Source organism: Coturnix japonica, chromosome 1 (genome assembly GCF_001577835.2).
Source record: "Coturnix japonica isolate 7356 chromosome 1, Coturnix japonica 2.1, whole genome shotgun sequence".
Taxonomy (NCBI): Eukaryota; Metazoa; Chordata; class Aves; order Galliformes; family Phasianidae; genus Coturnix; species Coturnix japonica.
Genome location: NC_029516.1, coordinates 96,466,884 through 96,480,710, shown reverse-complemented (window position 1 = coordinate 96,480,710; position 13,827 = coordinate 96,466,884). Strand labels below are relative to the sequence as shown.

Here is a 13,827-nt window from a genome sequence, read left to right as displayed (position 1 = left end):
CTGAAATCAATTGTGCTTGTCATGTTCTTGAAGCAGCTTTTTAAAGAAGGAGGGTATGAAATATAGATTTTCTTTCATATAAGCATGTTCCTAATGAATTTCAAATACCTTCAAAACTTTTAAACTGCATATATAAATTGCATTAAGATAATAACATAAAAATTCTTAAAATGGAACCAGTCATCAGATAATTTAATGTGTGTACTACCATTATTTCAAAAATTTCTTTCTGAATTACAGAAATATTAGCAATATTAGTATTTCAGCTTCTACAAAGATAAAGGATATTTAAAAACAGAGTTTCATGGTTTTCTTTAATTATTCTTTCTCACAGTTCTTCATCTCGCCTTACAACATGCTTTCTTTCCATCATATTTTTGCCAAATACTTCACTCCAGAGGATAGGATTTAATAAACTTTTTACTTGAGCTGACTTAATTTCATTCTTACTATAAAGTTCAGGTAGCATATTAATAACAACCTCAGGGAACAGCATGCCAATCTACAGGAACAGAATTATAAGCCCTGGAAATACTTTCTGAGATCTCAATGGGCAAGTCTAAACGTTTAAAAAATTATCTCAATTTTGTTAAACAAGACTTTAAGCTTTTTAAACATGCAAAAATAAAGAAAGCCATAAAGCTACTATGTAACATTCCTTCATGTTAAACACTTTTATCCACAAAGTTTCCCAGAAAACTTAAAACATACTAAAAGTAGTGGAAACAAGCAAAGTACTACAGCTTCTGTAAAAAAGTTGGTCCACAGGAAATGGTTTTAGTGTCCATATTATTAAAAAAATTCCACAGAAGGTCTGAATGTTACAGACCAAATAGCAAGTTGGTTATCCCAAAGCATTTCATATATTTTTCTTCTGAATCTGGTCCTACTACAAAATGACATCTTGATTATGCAATGTAATTTACATTGAATATGACTATTAAAAGTTGGGCTTTTTTTTTCATTTTGTTGGCATCAAAAGCATTAGTTGTAACATCATGCGCTATATGGCAGGATAAAAAATATCCTGTTTGATTACATAAAAATAAAACTATTTGAATACCTATATAGTACTTCATCTCAGTGTCATGTTTGTTCATAAGCTCAAGCAGTCGCACTTCAATCTGGGCTTGGTTTAAGAAAGCTTTCTTGTTTTTTATTATTTTGATAGCCACCCACTCCTGTTCCACTCGATCATAAGCTTTTACAACCTGAAAGACAAAAGCCGAATCCATAAGAATAACGTGTCAACTTGAGTTTTCAAAATTCAGCAAAAAATAGGATTATGAGCAGAATTTCAAAATGAATAGGTATGCTACATCAAATGACATGTATATCATTATTAATATATAGTATATAATTGCATATATTGTATTATATAGTATATAATTGAGGTTGTACGTCTGATAGATATATTTGTTACCTGTCCAAAGGATCCTTTGCCTATTAAAGAGTCAATTTCATATCGATCCATCCACTTCTCCCCATTTTTTACAATATAGTCATAGTTGTCATCATCATAGCCATCATTGTAAACTTTTCGCTCCTTTTTGTGACTGGAATCATCTCCTTGGCCCTGTTGATGCCGCCGTTTTTTTTTTGCATAGTAAACCTGAAGTAAGTAATGAAAAGTATATTGCTTAAGAGAGCACCGTTTAAAACATCTATTCACAGAAACTGCTTTCATTGTATTCATCATGCACCTCACCCTGAGATTTCTGAAATATGACTTGGTAAGCTGAAAGATACAGTTCTCTAGACACATTTGTAAACATTTCTAAGATGAGCAAAAAAAATATTTGTGCCACTCTTTGTTTCTTTACCAAACATCAGAAAAACTTTGTTTCTTTACAAAATAATAGAAAATCATATCCAGGATAAAAAAAAAAATAATAATCTTATTGGCTGGTCTCCTGCAAGGAGGATCATGACATCAATGATTTCAAATGAGACCTGCAGAAAGGAACTTTTTTTCTCATCTCTTCGCAAGCTTTGTAAAACTTAAATGTTCGATGACTAATTAGAAGGAAAAGAAAACAACGGTATTTCCTTGAGATGAATTTCTAATATTTTTGTAAGAATTTAACATCTTTTAGGCGTGTTTTCAGAACTTGCAAGGAATCAGGCCTAGAAACATAAGTATCCCAATACTTTATTACCTTTGAAAATTCACAGCTATCTAGAGCCAACTCTATTTCAAAAATTTTAGCCATTTTCAAATAAACCTTCACTGGCAGAGAAAGAAATTAAAAACCAATATTACTCAAGGGGGTAAAATTAGATCAGATTGTCTCTTTTTCCTTTACTCTGCATACAGGAACAAACTATTTTTCTGGGACATGATACAACAAGGTATTAATATACTTCTGTTCTTCGCAGTCACTTCAGATTTAATCAAAATAATTTACAAAGAACTTTATCCCACAAGACAAATCCAAAATAATTCCAATAGAGAACATGGTATGATTCAAAGAAAATATGCTTAATAACTTATTTCAAACAAAAACTTCCTATCAACAATATATTACAAAGACAGCTGGACCATTACCTCATTAATATGCTTGTATGTTTTAATCAAATCTACGGAGAGTTTCCTCAAAGGAGCAGTAGCTGGATCACGGAAAGTTTGGGGCATCCGCCTCTGTAACACGACAATATTAGATATATCAGAAAAAACAGGACTTCAATTATACATAGTTCCTTCACCAAAACAAGATATTCCTCACAGAAGTGAGCTACTTCAATGTAACATCTTTAAGATGACACACACAAAAACAAAAACAAATAAGAAATCAAAGAAAATAACATTTAGTCCAGTTATTTTTTAATGTATTTCCTAATCAATCAATATCCAAGTACAAACCCCTCCTCCGTACACGTAACTGGTCTAATCCCTACAAACAGTCTTTCCCTTAGTTAAAAATACAGCTTATTTGATTACACAGATTCAAGTTGGTCACAGAATCATAGAATCACCAAGGTTGGAAAAGACCTAAAAGATCATCCAGTCCAACCGTTCACCTATTACCAGTAGCTCCCACTAAACCATGTCCATTGATGTTACTGCTCTACCTTCATGGCTGATATATGAACTTTATTTGATGTTTAGCTGCATTAAAATCTCAAATAGAAGTTAGTAACTGCTAAAGAACTGCGACAGTTTGCCACATTAAAACAACATCACATTCCAAATCAAGAAACTCACATATACTATGCTACGCAATATCAAGTTTAAGAAAAGAATTTAAAACCAAAGAAATCTAAAGTGTGCCTATGAAGACAACACCAACTTTTGAAGTTTAAAAACATCCCAGAAAAGATGAGTACTCTGCTCAGTTGTGTTCCCTAATACTGATTACTTCTCAAACATGAACATCTTCAACAGCCGGGCATTTTTTTATATTAGTGTCCTAAAGCAGTAAGATTTCTGTGTGACACACTTATTCTTGTGCCTCTTTTTTCCTTGCAGACATGTCCCATACAGCCTCTGGATCTACCACTCAACTGCCATTGCTCCTTAGGAGTTGTGTTAAGTCTTAGAAGACAGTGTTCCTGAAAAAGATTAAGTTCCAATTGGGAAGCTAGAGGTGACTATTATCACCAGATAAAACAGAAAAAAACTAAGTCACAAACCATGTCATTTGGCTAAAGGTGACTAACTGTGCAGCATATACTTATTTAAACAGCACAAATGTACCACAAGGCAAACTGTCAACTTCTCTGTCTCACACGGTGTGTTGGACGCGAAGCTGGGAGAGAGTCTGAGGAGTTTAGCCAGTGCGACTGGTCCCAAAGCTTGTCTTTCCCCATTCCCTCTCTTTTCACTGACACCAAATCCCACAGCAAGGTCAACCATCCACAGAAAAGCTTGTTAGACATGTTAAAGCTCCTTTCACTTCCTTACTCAGTGCTAAGAGGGCCGCCACACTAAACTGTACAATTCTCATCCCATATCATCTGATCTCACACCAGCAAATATGCTCAGGCTCATAACCCTCTTCACTTCCAGTTGCTTAATCTCATCTGCTGCCTCTCATTACAGCTGGACTGATACTCACCCTCCTGCAGAGCTAAGCAAAGAGCATAAGCCATCAACAAAAATAATGAAACTTGATAATATGTAAGTATTGCTAAGCTAATAAAGGAACTGGAAAAGCATAATCACTTCTCTTGTCTTTTACAGTATTACTTAATACTTAGGACTGTGGCTGTACAAACAGCTCTTCCTCATACACCCCTCACCCCTCATGATGACCAAACAAATTATATTTTTAATTTAATTAATTTAATTAACCTCAAAAAGTTCTCACCAACAGAAGAATTAAAGACAGTTTGTGTATCTGAAATTTTTGGATATCTGAAATTGGATCTGAACCCAGACACCCAAACAACCACACTAGAAAGGTTAGCTCACACTCTCCCATGGACAGGCAGCCATGGAAACAACTCATGAAAACGAAAGAGACAGACAAAGAGCAAGAGACTGAGAAAGTTTGTGAATGAGCTAAAGAGAGTGCAAAAAAAGCCAAGAAGCTGTCAGTAACCACCCTGCATCTGCAAAGACCAGGACTCTCAACTGCTATAGCCTCAATAGGGCTTGAACTGCAATTCAGAGCTCTGATGTACACCTCTCAGAATGTGTCTACATAACATTTTTACACCCATGTGAGACTGCTGACTTCAAGACTTTCAGATTAGAGACAGTTTCTCAGAGACAGCATAAAAACTTAAATTTCCTCCAGGGAATTTTGACCCAAGTCACATTCTAGATGCTTATACTAATCAATCACTCACTTCTGGATATGCCCCCTACCACCAAATTCCTTCCAGCAGGTTTATTAGATTAATTCCTCCTTAATTCTATTTTTACTACAAGCACATGACCATTTTGTAAATATCAGGAAGGTGTTTTAACATTTTCTAAACAAATAATGTGACATTTCCACAATGTTTTTGTTTCTTCCTCTCATCTGTCCAACAGATTTTAACTATTAAATAAATCACAAAACAAGTCCTAACCATAACCAACACTATTAAAAGCTTTTCAAATGCAAGAATTCCCTTTAATTTCTGAATTTGACTTAAAGAGATGATTGGAACATGGGAGTACAGATAGATTTGCCAGTAAGAGAAACTGGCACACAAATACTTGCAGAGACTTCTGTCTGACCGAGGCTGATATGACAAGCCTCTGTTATTGCAGGTTATGGCTTTAGGAGATAGCTTATGTACAGAAGAACGCAGTAGTTCAGATTAACTATTCAGACATAAGATTGCTCTGATTTGGAAAAGGAATTTGTGGGATAAGTGTTCGTGTTTATTTTCTAATTTAGAAATCAAATTTCCTTTCTTATGAAAGTTTGGAGTCCTTGCTACATCGAACAATGTGTAACATTACCTTCTTCTTCTAGGACTCTTCTTCAGACTCTTTCTCCCTCCCTTTCTGATATAATGTAGATTATGAAACAAAGTGGTCATTAACCAACTTACATATTAACAAGTTCTTTTTTTTTTTTATTTTTAATCATTAGGGTAAAACCATTTTCCCTCTTGGCTTTGGAGAACTTTCAGTAACAGAAAACAAAAAAAACACTACCCATTTTTGCAAACACCAGTCTCTATCTGGTGGCCAGACAGCAACATTGCAACCTCAGACCTTCCCAAAGATTAAATCAAAAGGTATTTCAAGATGAAGAGACAAGAAACTGTTTTCATTACAATTTGTGTGTCAGTACAGGCCCATCTCCTCTTGACTGGTCTACACTGATGCCTTCATAGCATCAGCACAGATACCTGGGATAATAGCATGATGAAAATTAAATTCCAAGTAAGGAACTGAAACTCCATTTTCTTTCAGTTAACTCTTGAGAAGCAACTTGTAACTAGCAGAAACAAGGAAGAATCAAATAAACACATAAAAAAAAAAAAAGGCAGCCAAGAATCCTGTTTATGTGTACTTACCACATTTAAAACAAATCATACTTTAAAGGAACTGTGACCATTAACTCACATATATTACTTTAACTAGCGTAGTGTTTGAGGTTTGCTTCATGAATGAAAGAACAGATCATTTGAACTCTCTATATACAGTTTCTCTCTCTTTAGGCATAGGCTTAATTACCCAAAAACAGATGGCACAGTTCCTTGTAAAATGCATGTTATTTTGATTAAAAGAAATTATGAACAAGTATCTATGTTCTGTTACTTGAATGCTTTAATGTAGATACTGAAACAAAAAAACCCAGATCTGCTTCTATCCATATTCAAAGGAGGGAAAAAAGAGAGGGACTGTTGTTAGCTATCAAACAAGATTCATTTTATTAACAAAACAAATAATGAACATTTTATATTATAAAGATTACAATAGGAATTCTTTTTAAAAGTTATGACCTACGTATTAAAGAACTGATCAGACTGGTCTCACCTACTGTAACACCAGCTATTTAAAACTCTTCTTGCATCACAATAATATAAGACAGGAAGTAAGTGCTAATCCCTTATGGCAGACAGCCATATAAAAGATATTGTCTCCCGAATAGTAGAATAGCTCAGGTTGGAAAAGACCTTCAAGATCATTGAGTCCAACCACAACCTAACCATACTACCCTAACTAACAACCCTCTGCTAAATCATGTCCCTGAGCACCTCATCCAAATGGTTTTTACGCACATCCAGGGATGGTGACTCAACTACCTCCCTTGAGAACCTATTCCAGTGCTTAACAATCCTTTCTGTAAAGAAGTTTTTCCCAATATCCAACTTAAACTTACACTGGCTCAACTTAAGGCTGTTTCTCCTTGTCCTGTCACCTGCACCAGAGAGAAGAGACCAACGCCCCTCTCTTGCTGTAACCACCTTTCAGATACTGGAATAGAGCAATAAGGTCTCCCCTCAGCCTCCTTTTCCCCAGACTAAACAGCCCCAGTTCCTTCAGTCTCTCCTCATAGGGCACATTCCCCAAGCCCTTCACAAGCCTTGTTGCCCTTCTTTCAACCTGCTCCAGCACCTCAATGTCCTTTCTGTATTGAGGTGCCCCAAACTGAACACAGTACTCAAGCTGAGGCCCCACCAGAGCCAAGTACAGGGGCGGGATAAATTCCCTAGTCCCGCTCAGAGGGTCAATAAAAATTGATATAATCACAAGTCATAGTAACACTTCTCTGTAGAATGAAGCAAACTTCAGAATATTAGCAAAATTATTTAAGAAAAAAAAGCACATGCTACAGAAACAGAGATACACTGACCGTACTTAGAGCTAAAACTACCTACAGGTAGGGACATAATATTTTAGTCACTGAATCATTGTCTGTGGATACTGCCACCCTTTTCTGGCTTCCTTCACTTGCTGTGTAAAAGTAATAGTAAGGAGCAGGTGTAAGTTAAGCTATGCGCTATAAGTTAAATAAATTTTTTGAAGTGTCAGGCAAACAAGCATCGTCTTCCAACACTTTATTCTGCCTGATTCAGCCCAATCATTTTCGAAAGAATAAAACAGAAGGTGCTGAAAGAATAAAAGAAATTGAAAGGAAAAAAACACATCAAAAATTCTTGTTGCCAGAACATAAACATATTCTTCCAAAAATATCTAAGACAGAGGGAAATACTTTTACTGAAATGAAATCCATGCTCACATTCATTACAGAGTCTGAAGTCTTGCCATCATTAATTAGGTTAATGATTAGATAGCTGAAATAATTAAGAATTTACTACTACCTGCTGCAACACATTAATTTTCCAGTTATATGACTGTAATCAATAAAATCTCTGACCAACTATTTGGTCAGCAAAACCTAGAAATTTGCAGGTGATAAGTGATCTTAGATACATTCAGAGAGATGTTCAGCCATCAGCCCGACCTTTGAATTCCAGGTGCTTCGTGAAAACTCAACTGTTGTAATTTGTTACCAAATTCTGCCTAGGAATCTCACCTCAAGTGAGATTATCAAGTGAATCAATTTTGTAATCTTTTGTAGTTCATAGGAAAAAAAAGTTTCAAACAGCCAGAATATCCATGAAGAAAAATGTTAGCATAGCACAAAAAAATGCTTGTCAGAGGATGTGAAAACTTCTAAGCTCCTATCTTATATTAACATCAGGCTACGCTGAACTCTCAAGATAAAGTCAGTTGAGACAGAACAGAGAAATATTACTGCTTGTTTCTGTTCAAGAGAAAGGTCTCAGTTCTCAGCTTTTCTATTCACTCCAGGCCACATCCTCTCCCTGATTTCTCAAAGTGGGCTCTGGTACTTGTCAGAGAAGTAAGACCACACAACCCCATCCTGCAGGCAGGCCCAACACTCTGCGAATCACTGAGTGAGAGTAAACCTCTACCATCCAGCAATTTGGGGGAAACAAGAGCCTTAAGCCTGACTGACTACTGGAGGATGAATGGAGGGTGAGAAGGGGGACAGAATTGTATGTTCTTATCCGTAAATTAAAACCTTGTAAATAAATGGAAAACCAAAGCAATCTGGTTGTCTTTGAAGTATCTTCCAGTTATTTGCTCCCTGATAATGATGAGTAAGTTTTGGCCACCATAACCATTAGGCAATAGGTGCAAGAAAGGATCATGTAAACATTTTAAAAGTAAATAACTTTAAAAAAAACAAAAACTAAAAAACCCACATAATTTTAATATAAATTGCCATTACTGTTTCTTAACCTGTAAACTGTGTGATTGTGAATGATTCAAAAAATACCAGAATATGGGCTGCGAGCCATTACAAATCAAAACACAAGCAGGACAGGGGGAATAAAAACAACGAATTAACATTCAAGACCTTGCTTCCCCACTTTCTGGTTACAAATGGGAATCATCATGGGAACTCGAACAAGATAATACTCCTCCAAAAAAAAAAGGGAGCCAGTCCTCACAAAAGTGATAGATAGACAAAAAGAACTGGAAAAAAAAGTCAACATAAGGGAGAACATTTTCGCTATTCATCAAAATGACACTGTTTACAGAAAGTGGTGCTGCTCCAAATGCTAGAAGTTAAGAGCTCATTTAAGCAACTTACAAGCAGTATCCTTATGTATCTACTAGCAGCCTGATGTTCATTTCATAGAATTGTTAAGGTTGGAAAAGACCTCTACAATCACCTAGTCTGAGAGTTGACCCGTCCCCACCACAGCCACTGCCCACATCCCTCAGTGCCACATCCACACGGCTCTTGAACACCTGAAGGGACGGTGACTGCACCATCTCCTTGGGCAGCCTGTGCCACTGCATCACAACTCCTTCTGAGAAGGAATTTTTCCTAATATCCAACCTAAACTTCCCCTGTATGTAAAGCCATTCCCTCTCATCCTATCTTTGTTACCTGGAAGAACTGCCACATCCCATCTTGCTACAACCTCCTCTCAGGTGGTTGTAGAGAGCACTGATATCTCCTCTAAGCCTCCTCTTCTCCAGACTGAACAACCCCCGTTCCCTCAGCTGCTGTGCACCCCAGTAACAGCACACCCAAAACCATGCAGGGTGAAGAGAAGAGCTGGTGGCATTTTTGCCTCTCTCTCTCTTAGGGAAGTAGAGTTTGAGTCTTTGCTTACAATAAACAGGATATCCAGACTGTTTGGCTAAATTAAAGCATTGGGGGCTTCTTGACTTTTTTCTTTCTCCTTATCCCTTTCAAATACTGCCTCAGACAGGTCAGATACTTTTCTTTTAAACACAGAATATTAAACAAGAGAAAAAATTTACTTTTCTGATACTTTTACATCAGCACAACATGAAAGTGTTTTCCCTCTTTATATGAGGGAAACTCGGTTTTATAGACTTCGAGAGGCAGCGTAGTGCTCAGCTTGGACAGCAGCCACCAGCTCAGAGTGCTGGACGTGGAAGCAACATAAACGATGTGTCTGGGCAGCCCTCATCCCACACACATCCAGGGGAGGTGTGAAGGCCTCCGTGCTCTGCTCTGCCCACTGCAGCTACCTAAATCGCAGTGGGTGCTCAGCAGCAGACGGCCACAATGAATTTAAGCACAGCCCCTGTCCCCAGAGGGAGCAGAACACCTCACTGTGCATCTCTTTCCTCAGGATGGAATAGGAGGCTTTTCACTCCCTGTGCAACCCAGAAGTGGAAATACACAGGAAAACAGTGTCTGTTCAGGCTTTGCTGAAGTGGGGAGGTCCAATCAGACCCAATGCTTTGGTTTAATGACATCTCACCACCTTGGAACTGCACTGGAAGCTGATCCAGGCACCTTCACTTTACAGGGCTGTTTGTGTGAATGGCTTTGGTCTGTCTCCAGCTCTAGCTGGGTAGAAAATAAGCCATGTTTCATTGTGCCTAAACAGAATGTCATTTATTATCTATTTATTACCTATTTTAATATCTCCTTGCTCTATAAAATGTCAGGATCACAAAAACTGAGACTTCATCACCCTAGATTTTATTTCCAATCCAGTCATTTTTGTGTGGACAGGAGCAACACACTCTGCTTAGGAAGCTCAACAATTGTAGCAGTCAACTATCTGCGCTTTTTAACACTTGTATTCTTGATTTCTTCAATTAAAGATTCACTAAGATGCCCTGTAAATCATTTCACACATTTTTAATTAGTAAGAATAGAGTTTATTTGAAGCATTAAATACTAAGAAGATTTGAGGGAAGGCATTCCTTGCTAAAGACTGTTCCCAGCCTGAGCAATTCCCAGCCATGCAGTTCTCCGCTCCGGCCAGCAGATGGTGGATGGAGCTCGGGAAATAAATTTGCCCGACTCAACCTGGCCGGCAACAGTATCGGCCCTAGGAGACTCCTGCTTTCCTAACCACGGGGCTGCGGCACTGGGGTAGTCCCGACACACTCTCGTGACCAAAGGAGCTGGCAGCTCGCTGCCCATCTCTGCCCATCAAATGTACCCAAATAAGCTGCGCTGGGTGAAACTGGTAGCACCAAAGAAGTCCCAAGTGTCTGGTGTGTTGATGGCCTCTGTTGCATTGTGAAGCTCTGGGAAAGGAAAGCTGAAACCTAACTTCTTGTCTGTCCAAGCGGATGCAAGACATTGTATTAAAAAGTTGTAGTCTCTACCAATTATGCTTCCTCCATCTGCCAAAGGTCACCTTTCCCTTCTGCTTTCATTTATGGTGATTAGATGCATCTATTTAGTCCTCTACAACAGAGATTCAGCTCCTTCCTTAGTTAATGCAGAACAATTATTCTTCATGCACACAAGTCAAATTCTTAAAATCACACTTGCTGCCCAAGTTAAAAACCATGATCTCCTTAAGCAGATGTACTTCAAAACATAGGTGGTATGCTAACTTATGCTACTCAAGAGTTCACCATCACTAGGATAGGTTAATGTTACAGGGTTTAATGACAGGCACACACTTAACAAAAAGAAGAACTAAGGGCTGATGTTGGGATTCCAACAGAGAAACAAGGCAACCACAGGAAGACTGCTCAGACAGTGACCTCTGTGAGAGTTTTTCCGAACCTACATATACAGGGCAGAACTGCTTTTATAAAGGACAGAGAGAAACAAGTTGCAGCACATTCAAGGCAATACCTTGAATAAAAAGCAGTTCCTGTAAGAATGCCATAGAGAAACAATCTGCAAGATGTATGTATCATGCAGACATGAAAATCTAGATATTATGCAGATTTCATCCTGTACAAAAGGCAAAATGATAGTGGTATCCATAGCAAGGGAGAAACTTAAGACTGCACAAAACCTTCTCCAATGGAGGCCCGTGGTTTGTACAAAGGGATATAAGAATAAAAATCAGGTTTTAATAATGATGAACTAGAACTGACAGCTCGACATCTACAAAAGTGCTGCAAGAAACAAGGAATGAAAATTTTGCTCACACAGAGACAAGGTGTAGAGCAGATGATCTGAGTCACGAGTATAAAGATGTTAGCTGAATTTGGTTTCGCAGATGAGTTTAAGCAGAAATACCATGCAAAGGCAAAAAGACAGTGAGATTTACCAGTAGGCCAACAGAGAACCTTCTTATCAATCTGGAAGCTACCAATGTGAAGTCATTATGTGACGTATAAAAACTAAGAAGGGGTAAGAAACATAAAAAACAAGAAGCAGAAGATTGCAAAAAGTTGCCTATAGTTTAAGTCAACAGAACTAAAAGCAGCCAAGATGATAAACAAGTAATGACTCAGGGCTGCTTAAGCAAAGATCTATGAAGACTTCAGCTATGTAGTTACAGTAAAATATTAAGTCTCAAGCTAAGTGAAGAGGAAAAAAAAAAAAAAGAGGATGGAACTGGAAAAAAAAAATACACACACACTAATTCTAAAATGATATTAATGTTACAAAGACAGGTTTATTGCCCATATCAGGAGGTGGCCAGCTGTTCATTTCTCCATATGGTTAACCTCTCAGAACCAACCAAAACTTTTTGCCTGTATTCATATATTCCTCTTGGCAGGCTACATTCTTTGGTCAACAAACTGAAAGCTGTTCTTCAGATTTCTATTGTTCATCTAGTGACCAGTGACAGGACGAGGGGAAATGGCCTCAAGTTGTGCCAGGGCAAGTTTAGGTTAGATATTAGGAAGAACTTCTTCACAGAAAGGGTAGTTAAGTACTGGAATAGGCTGCCCAGGGAGGTGGTTGAATCTCCATCCCTGGTTGTGTTTAACAGCCATTTGAATGTGGTGCTCAGGGATATGATTTAGTGTAGGGTTTTTAGAGATAGGGATCCGGTTAGGCTGCTGTTGGACTTGATGATCTTCAAGGTCTTTTCCAACCTGGGTAATTCTATGATTCTATGATCTACCATTTAAAAAACATTGCCACCACAAACAGCAAGAGATGGTGATGCATCCTGAAGTTCCTTGAGCTTGCTTTTTTGGATAAACGACAACTAAGTGCTATTTCACGCTAAAAGCTTGTAGATGTGACACCAGATTATAATACATAAGTAAGTACCCTGGAATGGTTTAAGGAACATGAAAAAAAAAATTCTTAATTGGCAGACTGGTTCACTAACTTCATTGCGGAGGTTTTGGCCTTTAGCCTAAAAAAAGCCTCATAAAATATTTTTGCAGATTTCTTAAGATAATACTATTTTAGATGATCAGATCTACTCTTCCTATTGGATGGCTTACATGAAAATAAAAACATTCTTTGCCAGTTCCATTCACTTCTCCATTCTTCACAGAGCCCCCATCAACACAAATCTCCAAATCTTAATATCAATTATCTTGGCATTTTGAATACTCTCATCTTTCTAATCTTCTTCAGTATAAGCTCCTTCTGACAAAGCAATACAAATAGAGCATCTGTGGGTGGTATTGTAGATTTTCTACTGAAGACAGGTAGGAGCAGACCTAAACCTGGTGGCAACAAAAGACTTCAATCTCCACATTCTTTAAGTGAAACACGTCCCATTAGACTGCATCAACTTTTGAAGTTATTATTTAGGGACTTCCTGAATTTTAACACTTTCAAACTCATCAGTGTTGAAGTCTTGACTACTGGGCTGTGCCTCTTTAAAGAAAGCAACAGACTTATCTTCTGCGTGGGAAGAGAGTACCAGAAACAGCTCAAAAGCATCCACAGACATTACCCCTAATTCTGCTCACTTTAACTGACAGCAGTAGAATCCCAGTGATAAGTAATTTGCCTTTCCTAATATTGTGTTTTGTACTAACCTTTACATTCCAATTGTACTAGCTAGTGACTCTGCAACCAAACACTCATCATTAAAACAATCACATTCTAACATCAAACAGCATTGGGGAAAAAAGGGGAAAAAAAACCAACTATTAGACTCTTTCCAACTTGATTTGAATGATCTCATACTCCCCTCTTATCTCAAAAATAGAATAATCACAATAAATATGTACCAGATATTTGA

General features: G+C 37.6%; 1 protein-coding gene across 2 annotated transcripts in view; it reads right to left on the bottom strand.

Moving 5' to 3' along the window:
- The window catches only part of DYRK1A (dual specificity tyrosine phosphorylation regulated kinase 1A), an 81,582-nt gene that overhangs the window by 9,853 nt on the left and 57,902 nt on the right, over nt 1-13,827 (bottom strand). For both annotated transcript variants that reach the window (XM_015882419.2, XM_015882430.2), the window contains exons 4-6: nt 2,549-2,641; nt 1,424-1,612; nt 1,064-1,211 (exon numbers count right to left, since the gene is read on the bottom strand). In XM_015882419.2, the coding sequence (XP_015737905.1) occupies nt 1,064-1,211; nt 1,424-1,612; nt 2,549-2,641 (430 nt within the window). The remainder of the gene's footprint in view (nt 1-1,063; nt 1,212-1,423; nt 1,613-2,548; nt 2,642-13,827) is intronic.